This window comes from Antrostomus carolinensis, unplaced genomic scaffold, assembly GCF_000700745.2.
Source record: "Antrostomus carolinensis isolate BGI_N321 unplaced genomic scaffold, ASM70074v2 scaffold9602, whole genome shotgun sequence".
Classification (NCBI taxonomy): Eukaryota; Metazoa; Chordata; class Aves; order Caprimulgiformes; family Caprimulgidae; genus Antrostomus; species Antrostomus carolinensis.
This window is the reverse complement of record NW_010297545.1, coordinates 10,918-22,564: the sequence shown is the minus strand read 5'-3', so window position 1 is coordinate 22,564 and position 11,647 is coordinate 10,918. Positions and strand designations below refer to the sequence as shown.

At 37.0% G+C, this 11,647-nt stretch overlaps 1 protein-coding gene across 1 annotated transcript in view; it reads left to right on the top strand.

The window, feature by feature from the left end:
• The first annotated feature begins 2,610 nt into the window (after positions 1 to 2,610).
• LOC104520465 (lamina-associated polypeptide 2, isoforms beta/gamma) overlaps positions 2,611 to 11,647 on the top strand; it is a 15,368-nt gene continuing 6,331 nt past the window's right edge. Inside the window, exons 1-5 of the mRNA XM_010162161.2 lie at positions 2,611 to 2,622; positions 3,264 to 3,365; positions 4,088 to 4,214; positions 5,752 to 5,910; positions 7,505 to 7,605. Of these exons, the coding sequence (XP_010160463.2) occupies positions 2,611 to 2,622; positions 3,264 to 3,365; positions 4,088 to 4,214; positions 5,752 to 5,910; positions 7,505 to 7,605 (501 nt within the window). The remainder of the gene's footprint in view (positions 2,623 to 3,263; positions 3,366 to 4,087; positions 4,215 to 5,751; positions 5,911 to 7,504; positions 7,606 to 11,647) is intronic.

Sequence of the window (11,647 nt, the reverse complement as noted above, 5' to 3'; positions counted from 1 at the left end):
CAAGCCAAATCTCCAGGTCAGCATTCAGTTGATTGAGCCATGAGACCATCTGTTAGTTTGGTTTCTTGATTTGGTTTTTTGTTGTGAATTTTTACTCTTTCACTTAGGTTCTCTGGAAACAACTCTTCCTCTATGCACAGTTCATCTGTTTTTCCAAGTGGGTACATTCCCTTCACTGAGTAACATGGAATTACATGTCTGGGGGAGGGAGAGGGTGGAAGGGTTAAGTAGTCCCTGATCTTATAATTTAGGACTGTTACTCTACATAGTCTTGGAAATTCTAAGTCTAGAACTTTAATTTATTAAGGTTAAAAGATAGAGAATTCTTAAAGTTTAGTGTATCAGTATCTCTGAATTACTGCTGCATAATTTCCTTTTCATTGTTTATTTTGTCTGTCCTGTAGCTTTTGGTAAATATTATCTGGAGGCCTTTGAGTTTAAAAAGTTCAGTAGGACTTGATTAAAAAAATAATAATTCTATTGCAGGAAATGTTTACGTATGATAGAGTAAAAAGTGCAAGGGAAGTAGGTATAAGTCTATTATTGAGACTTGGCCTATGTAGTTCCTTATCTTCCCTTCCCCTTGGACAAATACTGTTATTTGTTACCAGAGAGGATGCTTTACAAATGGGAGAATTAAAGAGCATTCTGTTCGTGAGTTGGGCTTTCTTAGCCTGTCTTAACCTCATTCAGAGAAACAGTAAAGAAGCCCTGAGCCTTTCTGCTTCTAGTGATGAAGCTGCACCTGTTTGGGATTAAAGTCCTTGAATATCTTAATGTGTGTGCCATTTAAGTTCAGATTTGAAAATACTTCTTTTGGTGATGTCCCATAGTTGTCTGTTGTATTATTTAAGATGTTACTTATGCTTGTGCTTTGTGGAGTAGTGCTAGAGCTAGTAAAGGTAGCTGTAAGGTTTGTCTGATGAACTGATCTGTGGCTGGTATGTTTTTGACAAAGTTGAGTTAAGGGATAGCTTCCAGGTCTGAATTCTCATCACTTGCATTTTCTGCTCCTCTCATTAGTGAAAGTGAAAGCTTGTTGCTGTGGAGAGATGATGCTCTGAGAAGATTAATTTCTCTTTACGCATGTTTTCCTGTGGCCCTAGAACTGAGAATGCTGTGTGGGAGCTCCATGCTCGTCATTCACTTCAGTACTTGTTTAAGGGTTGGGGCCTGACAGATACCACTAACCAAATTGCCATCTCTTTGGTGTGAACGTATCTCTCAATTGAACTATGAAGATCCTCTTCCATCTTTTACTTTCTAGAAAAGGGCAATGACTAGAAATATTTTTTATTGCTGCTAGCTCTGGATGAAATTAGAAGGTCTTCAGATAAGGATTTATTGGCCTGGGTATAGCATTGCAAGAATATTTACCTTACATGCAAAGCGGTCAGCTGCAGCACATTACTTCAGCAAATCCTGGTGTTTGGCACAATTTCATTTTAAGCACTTCACCTCTGCACCACAGTTTACTAATGATCACCAGACCAGGAAAATGTGGGTGTGGTTCTTTTTGTTTAGTTTTAATTTGCAATGACAAATTTTAAAGCTAGCTATTTTGATCTGTCTCACCGGGCAGTCCCATGGTTAAGTTATGACGATGTACAGGAAGTGTAGTGGTGCTTTATGCTATACTAGGAGTGGTCATTAAAGCTCATGTTGTTGGCAATGTTAATGCTGTCATATCACAGCCAAGGTATGAAAGAAATTCTTCTATCCCCCTTTATGTTTCTAGAGACTGATCTTGTAGTCCAGCGAGTAGTTAATGGCAACTTTCTTCTTGTACAAGTGAAGTAATTTGCTTCTGCTTTAAAAATGGGTATTCAAAAACAAAAGTTGAAGACTTCCCAGAACACAAGGTAATCAATGCATCTAGTCATATTGTTGAAGAACATAGATTACCTTGGACTTCTCATCCTATCCCTGCTCTTTTTTTTCTGCTGAAACTGACTATTCTGATCTGGTCTCAATGTGTGGTAATACTGCAGGAAAAAGTGAAATGGTACTTAGAAGAAAAAGAAATGCCAAAGACCCTATGAGATATGTGAGCTTACTTGTGTTGAAGGACTGAATGACTCATTAGTTGAAGTTAGATTTCTAATAGATAAAACTGCTATAAAATGTCTAGTAGAATGCTGAGTAGTTCTTCTGGTGTATATTGTTACAGTGTCTTCTGTAGGCTCTAAGTGATGCAAAGGTAGCGATAGGTTATATTAGGTTTCCATTTTCTTTGAAGTGCAACTGAAATGTTGATTTCCTGCACCATGGTAGGTGGTGAAATATGGAAGTATCATCTTGGTTAATCTGTTTGGTCCTGTGTGCAAACAACAGAGCTGTCAATAGTCTAAACAGATCTCAACAAGAAAACCCAGCATGTGTTTTGGAACTCTTCCACTGTTTGACAGTTCAGTAGTCCAAGAAAAAAATGCACTGAATATGAAATTCTTGTTAATGTCATACTTAACTTGAAATAGTATTATGACCAACACTTTCAAAAGTAAATACTAGTCTCCTATAGCTGCAGGTTGGTTGGTATTTTTGTGTACTAGATAAGTAGGCTCTGTTGCTTGAAAAACTAAGCAGATTTTTAGGTGATAAAGGAATGGAATGATTGATAAAGTGAGTTGTAAATCTGTCATTAGTGAGATCTGCCACTGTAGGGCCCCTGTCCTTTCTTCAGGCTGCTTGGATTCTATTTCTTAGAATTAAGAAATAACATGAACCCTTGGAAATTTTGTTGCTTTCCAGGAGCTGATTTTAAGTTCTTCATGCTGGGATTTTCACAATCCAGGAGTTAAAGGAAAATCTAGTTTAATTAGGGAATGAGTTATATTTGGGAAATCCTCATACAGTCCCTGTTTACCTTTAAAATATCAAGACAGTTGAGGCAAGACTAAGCTTGTGTGCAAACCCATATTGAACTGGCATTGATGGCTAGCTAGATACTGTTGACGTCTCACAGTCTTTTAGTGTTATGTCACTAAATACATAAAGAATAAAGAAAAAAACTGCTAATTGTGACTGACTGCTATAACATATTTGTATGGGAAATTTTAGTCTTTGGTAAGTACCAGAAAACCCAGCTAGGCCCTCTGGGCAACCAAGTTGAGAAAAATGTTAAGCGTAGAAGTTGTATCTGTTTATATCCTACAATTTTGAGATAGAAATATGGCTTATTTCAAAGCAGTATCAAGGTCTTTCTTCGTTGGGAGCAAGGAGATCCTAAGCGTATTTTTTCTGTCTTGCCTCCTCTCTTGCAGATCTTGGAGCTTGAAATGCCTCTTGTAGTAACAAAGGCTTCCCAAGTTGAACGAATGTTGCGATCACTCCGCTTGGATGTGGCCGAAACCGCTAATTTAGGGGTAGCATCTTGGCAGATTATTTTGTTAACCATCTGTATGTGGTGGTGGTGTGTTACCAACTGTTCAAGTAGTGTTGCCAGAGTTGGATTTAGGATTTGTTAGAGATACAGTAGCAGAGGCCTAAGCAGACAAGCTGGATTTTGAAAATTTGGAGGCGTTTCTGGCTTTACCTTTCTTGCCCTCACTTTCTAACATCATGTAATCTTACAGAGAACACCAGGATAAGTGGGAATGAGGATTTGGGGAACTTGATTGAGAGGGTGTGGCTACCAAAGGACTTCCATATTGTTAGAGGAAGAAGTGGTGACCTACTGGGTAGAACAATAATGTGAAAAAATGCCAATGGAACATAAATATTTGTAGCTTAGTGTAGTGATGATGAGAAAGCTAGAAGCTTACCTTTTCAGTCATAGGAAAGAAATCCTTTCCTGTTGTATACTTGAACTTCAAATTAAAACACAGGATCAGAGTAATGGGTGAGATTTTTTTTTTAACTGTAGAGGAGGCTTGTAATGGGTATTTCCTAATATAGGTAGGAAAACTGTGCATGTTTGTTCAGTAGGTGTGAATGTTTGAAGTGTTTCACATAGGCTTTGGTGGGGGGAGAATATTTTCTATTTTTTATATTTAGGACTCTCCTGTCTTTCTGTTTCTGTAGAAGAAAAATGTGTTCTGTATTAACTGGAAACACTGTTTCTTGTTTCTCCCTTGCACACTCACAGAAAGCCACGAAGAAAACTGACAAACCCAGGCCAGAGGAGAAGGATGACCTAGATATAACAGAGATGAGTAATGAAGATCTTCAAGAGCAGCTTGTGAAGTATGGACTAAATCCCGGCCCGATTGTAGGTAGGTCAACTGAACTAGCAAATACTTGTCTGTTGAACATATTTGTCATTAAACCTCTTCTGAGTGAGCTAAGCTTCTCTGATACAGTTGCTTTTTAAGTGTAGTACCAATACTGTTGCAATCCTACTTCCCGCTTAAGATGTTTTCATTGAACTATTTAATTTACTTTGCAAAGATTTGAAGCATTGCAGCGTGGGCAATGTAGGCAAGCTAGTTTGTTCCTTTTGTGTTCTAGGCCAGCTGGAAATGTTCCAACTTATGATCTGCAGCTGTGTAACTATTAGTTAAAGTTCAGCGCTGGAGTAATTAAGTCTTCTGATACAGCGGTTGAGATCTGGGGCCTGCTTAAATAGGAAATACATCTTATGTAATAAGCTAATAGCATTGAGAGCAGAATGAGGGCGTGGAACATACCCTTCCCTAGAGCATTTCCTAATCACCGCATTGTGCAGTAACATTTTCCTCTGCTGACTTTTTTTTTTAATGGCCTCTTGAATCTAGCGTCCTATTCTGCATGTTAACCTACATCAGGAGAAGTCCTGACCCTAGCTTAATCTCCTGCCTTGGGCACTCATCTGTGATGTGAGATCAAAGCTCCTTGCCTTTTAAGACTGTGCACTAGCCTAATGGCAAGGAACTTTGATTTTGCAACTCTTCAAAAAGAGATGGTCACCTGTAGCGTGCTGAGCCTTCTGTGGAATGTTCTTGAAATCCTGAGTGGATGGAAGTGCCAGTGATGGAGCCTGGAGTCCTGCGTGTATCCATAGTCTTATGCATAATATTTTCTGTTAACTGTTTCTGTATGTCTTCCTGTTCAACCTATTCTTCTTGGATAGTGCTCAAGTTTCTGAAAAATTCAGCTGCCTCTGCAGTCTACTGGAAAAATGTTCAAATTTGGTTTAAGTAAATGCCTTAGTTCTTACAGGGTATGGATTCTGCTTCTTGTGAGAGTCTGACCCTTACTTTTAAGGATGACTTCCTCTCATCTGAAATCTTATAAGGTTAGACTTTATACAGCTAACAGCTCGGGCTCTGCATACCTCTACAAATCTTTGCCAGCTCAGTCCTAACATGGAAGTATGTGCTAGACTTGATAATAAAAGGTTAAACCTAAAAAGTGCCTTAACAAAGGTTAAACTAATGTTAATTCCAAGGTAAAGGGTAGCAGTAGAATCTGCATGGAAACTGTTGCCCTTGCAGTATCAATCTCACTAAAAGTCTTGTGAGGGCATCACAACTGGTGTATTGCAGCATACCAAACAAAACATTTAAGAAGCAGGTAAGTTTCCCTTTCCATAAATAAATGCTTGTAACTTTCAGTGTGCTAGCAGGTCTAAGTTTATGTTACGAATTCTCTTAAACCAAAAGTTTAGAGGTACCTTAGAGGTAGAGTGACACAGCTAGAGGTATCTGCTTTGGGCCATACAGAGGGATTAAAAATGGAAAACATACATTCAGAGACTCCAAAGGAATATAGAGCTGTCAAGTCAGGAAAGCTGCAAACTGTATCTTTAGCATATATCCTTCCTTGTTATAGCTACTACTAGGAAACTTTATGAGAAAAAACTGTTGAAACTGATGGAGCAAGGTCCAGAACTGAAGACACCTGTGCCCCTCCCAGCAATTTCTTCAACTACTGAGGACACAAGACAGAATGGAAATAATGATTCTGACCAGTACAGTGACAATGAAGAAGGTAAGACTTAAGTGCAACTTTCATGTAAGCTACTCAAATTATACATCAGTCATACTTGCAGTAGAAGAAATGATCTTGCTGTTAGGTGAGTCTTTAAGATACTGCTGCAGACCATGCAAGTCATGTGCTTGATCGTGCAGTACTAGCACAGTGATCCATGTGTCTGTTCTGGGAAAGGAAACTTTTTGCTACTAAACTGTTCCTTTTTGTGCATTTTCCCCAGACTGGAGCCTGTAAACCTGATAGTTAGGAGAACTGTATATTAAAATGCTCCAATGTTCTTTGCACTTCATCTTTAAATGCAAGTGCAATTTTGTCTTACGGTGCTTACAGTAGTTATTTACTATGGGATAACATATGAATGTTTAATAAACTTTAGTACTTTAATGTTATTTAATGTCTCTCATGTATGACTCAATCCCTTTTATGCGCTTGTTCCTTATGGACGTTTCTTATGGATTTAGTTTGGGGTGGATTGATTGGTCTTAGATGTAGTTTTTGCAGTTTTAATATCAAATTTACATCAACAAAGTATAGGGGTGGGAGAAGTGGAACCTAAAACACACCATCATATATCTTACAGAAAGTAAAAACAGTGTAGGCTTTAAAGAATGTCTTGAATTGAATGTTAGGTACTTGTTTTGTGGGTGGTTTGTGTGTTGTGTGTGGTGTTTTTTGTGGGGTTGTTTTGTTTTGTTTTTTGAAATAGGACAGAAAGGGTTGAAATACAACTAGGAACTCAATGCATTTCCTTTGTGTATTTGGGCTTGTTTTTGAACTTTAATTGCTTGCGTGTTCAGAGGGGGAAAGGATGTTAGAGATTGATTTATTTATTGGGGCGGACAAGAGCCCAGTCACAACTGACATTGATCTCTTTGTAGTTACATGCGCTTCATATAATTACCAAACTGTTCAAACACTGCAGGGGAAGAGGGGGAATGGCAAAACAAATAAACAAACCAAAACCACACACATCCCCCTGCCAAAAAAAAAAAAAAAAAATATATATATATATAGACATTAATGCTTAAAAAGCTAAAGCATGTTAGTAAATGAACTATAAATATGTTGCTGTAATACTATTAGAATTTCAGAAAGGGGGTGGAAATAATACATCCTCTTACTGGTGAGATGACTGCTAACCACTCACCCTTCTTCTGCATCAAAAAGGAGTTTTATAGAAAAGGACCTATTTTAAAGGAAACTAAACTAACAGTTGAAAAACTTCAATCCCCTTACTATGATCAATAGTATAATAATACTTTGGTTAAAGTAATTGCATCTTGATACCATTTTCTAAATTGAACTGCTGGATTGGACAAAACTTATTTGAAATGTAGATGTTTTAGAACAAAACTGAAATACTTGGGTCTGTGTTTTAAAGTAATTTTTAGGTTATTCTTCAAAAGCCTCTGTTCTTTTACATCCAATGCAGAAATTTACCTCTGTCTCTCAACCTTTTAAGGAAAAGGTAACTCAAAACAGAGTTATATAGCCTCTTAAAATGAGTTTTTATTAAAATAGAATTGGTTTAAACAACTGATATAACAACCAGTAGTGTTATAGTAACTAGTTACGGTAAAACCGGTTACAGATCCGAAGACTGAGCTGAGGCTTGAGAAGAGAGAACCATTGAAAGCCAGGATGAAGACTCCAGTAGCACTCAAACAAAGAAGAGTGACTGAACACAACCAGGTATGTTTAACTATGTGGCATCTGGAATGGCTACTAACTGCAGGTGATGTGCTCACTAAACACCTAACTACTTCAAACATAATCACATTTGACTGAGTGGGCTATGCTGTTTTTTAAAAGTTCTTCCAGAAAACCTATTCTAATACAGCATGAAAATCATGTGAATTAACTATAGCTGTTTGTTTTAGCCTGTCTGATAACATTAAAAGTTATGGTCTGCTAAAAGCTGTTTGTCTGACCTGACAGCTGCTCCTCTTGACAGCTTTCCTCTTAGGGGAAAATAATAGGCAACCTTAACATGTTTAGTTTTGGAAACCTGACAGGTTTTTTAGTCAAATAGACTGATGTCATCCTGTTGGATGTTTGTGAACAACTTGATTCAATAAAAAAACAGTTTCTAAAAAAAAACAAAATTTTTTTTTGAAAAAAGTTTTCTTTTGTTTTTTATTTGTGTATTTTTTTAATAAATATTTTTAAGTACATATACATTGTATTTCTATTTGGTTTGATATCTATAGATATAGGTACACATTTAAAATACAACTGTTTAATGACTGATTTAAATATAGTACATGAAGTACATGTAGTAATGTACTCCTGTATATGCCTACATTTTTATATACAGAAGTGTGTGTGTGTGTAAGCACATGCACTAGCTATCTATGTAATATTTTTTCTCAACTACGCTTGTAGCAGCAGTACTAGAGTAGACATTAATTTGTTGGAAAGCTTCTCCTAAGAAGAAAAATAATAAGTAGCAAGTTTAGATCTTGCTATATGTACCACTTCCCCTTTACTTATAAATAATATTAGTTCTATTGTCTTGGTGAAAGAGAGATTTTACAGAAGCACCTCAGGTTTTCAGACTGCTGGCTAAATACTGGATTTGGTAGTTGGTGGCTCTTCTGTCCTTGTGATGTGACAGTGTCACTAAATATTCTGTTCCACAGCTTAGGTTACTTAGGATCTTTACAGTGTTATTAATCTGACTAGTAAGTAGTGGAGTTGTGCCACAGTAAAGGACTTGTATAGAAACCATTCATTGACTTGAAATCTGACGTGATAATAGCTTGGTGCATTTTCAGATCAGTGACTTTTCTCACTACTTTATAGTATGGTAAATGCCAGATACTTCCTATTTAGATAGTATGTGTATATATGTATAGATAGGCTTTTGCTATGGGTGTCTCTTAGAGCAGGTAATGTCACTATGTGAGCTTGGGTAATACAACACAGTTATGGAGATCCATAACTAGTTTGTTTATTTTCAGTTGGACTTTTAGTGTACAAGTTGAACAGATTTCACTCCTACAAATCAACACACATACATAGGTCAACACACAAAATATTCCTTAATTTATTCAGACAACTTCTGCTCATGGTGGTGTTTATAATGGGTGTCTGAATCTTGAGGTTCTTGTATTTTAAGGATTACTTTTTTCTAAATCACTGTTCACCCAGAAATCCCTTCCAGCTTCAGTGTAATAGTTATTTAATTCAGGTATCAACAAACAAAGCTTCCTAGTCTTCAGGTACCCATTTACAGAATAAAAGGAAGGGGATACAGTGATCTATTTTTGTGTCATTTTCAAGTGATGAGTGCTTACTCAAATTTTTTTGTAATCCAATTTCACTAATAACATTAGGTAATAATAGTGTTTTGTCTTGCAGTCTTCTACATGTGCAGTATAGATGCAATATTTTGCAACTCGCATGTTTTAATTGCCAGTAGTTGATCAAAGGAATAACACTTGATTAATCAAATTATCTAATTTCAAAACTATGCCAAATTCTTCAGGAACTCTAACTCTCTCATTAGTTAAACCTTTTACCTTTCAACTCCTGACTGCTATGTTTAAAACAAACAACAACAAAAAAACCCCACCAACAAAAATTTACAGCTGCTGGAAGCCAAGAAAAACTCAATGTTTTTGGCTAGCAAATGTGTGTAGTCATATACCTTGCTGAGAATAAAAGTGCAAGATAGGGAATTTTGTTATCTTTTTCTCCCTTTCCCTCTTCCTCTGAAATTGGATCTTAAGTTTGCAGCTAATATGTCAAGTGACCATACTCCTTCTGCAGAATTATATGCAACTGTTGTGTGCTGTGTGGTATTGGCTCAAAGATTATGAGGCTCTGAAGGGTGGTGGGGCTGAATTGGTTGGTGGTATCGTGTGAACAGACTTGTTAGTCACTTTTGGGTTGTGTGCAGCACTAGTCTTAGTCCAGATGTACACAGCTGAAAAGACTGTCATTTGGTATGGGTGGATGTTACTGTTCTGTTAAGAAAAGAGTGCAAATAGTCTTTAAGCAGGCTAGTGCAGAAGAAATTGGGTGGGGAGGTTGAGCAGACTTGTGGGTCTTATCAGTCAGTTAGCAGTGGAGGGCTAGATGAATTTGAGCTCAGTTGTTTGTGCTTATTTACCTCCTCATAGTGGACTGGAAAAGTTGGAAGAAAACCCTAATTTGAATGCCCCCTTCAACTCGGGTAGGTGAATACAGAGTAGAGTTCAAAACCGAGCCTACGGTCTCATAGTAAATGGCACTGGACAGAAGAGGAAGTCTAAACAGCTTAAATGTTAAGGAGTCCTGGCTACACAGAACTACTCTTTCTCATTGAGATTTTGTATAGTGACATTCCGCCTGTGCTGTGTTCCCCTACTCCCTGCATATTTTTTTTTACTACCTGTATAGCTGGACTTGTTAAAAATAAAACATGCAGCATTGCAGCTGCTGGCATACACCCAATGAAAAACTTGGTATGTGATAGCTGAAGTAAACTCATAATCTGTAGCTTCACTGCTCATGAGTAATGTGACAGTTAAAAGCACATGCTGAATAGTACTTGTGTACCACACCATTGTAACTTTCTGTGGTTATATATAGGGTGTCGGTACCTAAACTTGAGTAAACCCTTCTAATAGGGTTTATTTAGTTCAGATACTTGTGGGATAAGCAAACAAGGCCTGCCCAGTTGACAGTAAGGATAACTATAGACAATTTTTTTTAATTATTGTTATTTTTTCTATTGAATATGCTCTGCTGAAGTCTGGATGAGTCTTATGCAGTAGATTGGTTTTTTTCCTAGACTTTTCATGCAGGAGAAAACTTGAAAATTGATACTTAAAACACTGAATGACAAGCATGTGAAGAACTAAGGAGAGAAGCAGTTATTTACTGAATTGCTTCTAACTTTTCATTAGAAGAAAACTATTTCCTAGTCAAACAGCCTGGGGCAGAGGAATCCTGCATTAGTAGGATGAGGCAATTGTCTCACTTCGTCCTTCAGTGGAATGTGTTTGAGAGAACTGCTCTGAAATCAGTGGTTTTTTTCCTAAGCTTCTTAAGAACACTTTTCAATAGAAAGTGTATGGGCATGAGGTGGGGAGCTATGATTGGAAGTTGCTGGTTAAGCTTTTCTAAATAGGGAAGAGAAGCCAGTGTCTGAATATATAAAGAGGAGTTGGGAGATCTTTCATCAAAAATCTGTTTACATTGAAAAGAATATTAGAAACTTAGGCTAAATCTACAATTCTGTATGAAACATCTGAATCTGTTTAGACTTGAGATCTGTGCCATAATTTGGTTTTTGAAGTATTTCAGTGACTTTGGAGTAAATTGAAACACTGATGCTCCCTCTGCTGGCTACTTAGCAGCTGTAATACAGAACTTGTGTTAAGAATTATAAAGCTGCTCAGCTTGTAGTTTCATTAAAGTAACTTTGAAGATACAAGTAGGGCATGGATAAGGGCATTGTTAGATGGTTTGTTTTTTTTTTTTTCTCCTCTCTATAAATAAATACTTTCCAGCCTGCTCTCTTAAGACATTGTTCTGGAGCTAATATTGTTCCAGTGAAGTTATTTCTGCTGTTAGACCTGTAATCAACAGTTGCACCAGTCTGTATAACGTCCATCAGTGCTGAGTGTAACTTCCAAAAACTTGATAATACATCAGTGCCTGAGATGTTAATGTGCAAAGTTTTCAGTCTTAAACTAATATTTTTTATTTTTAAACTTAACCCAATAATAAGCAAAATCTTGTA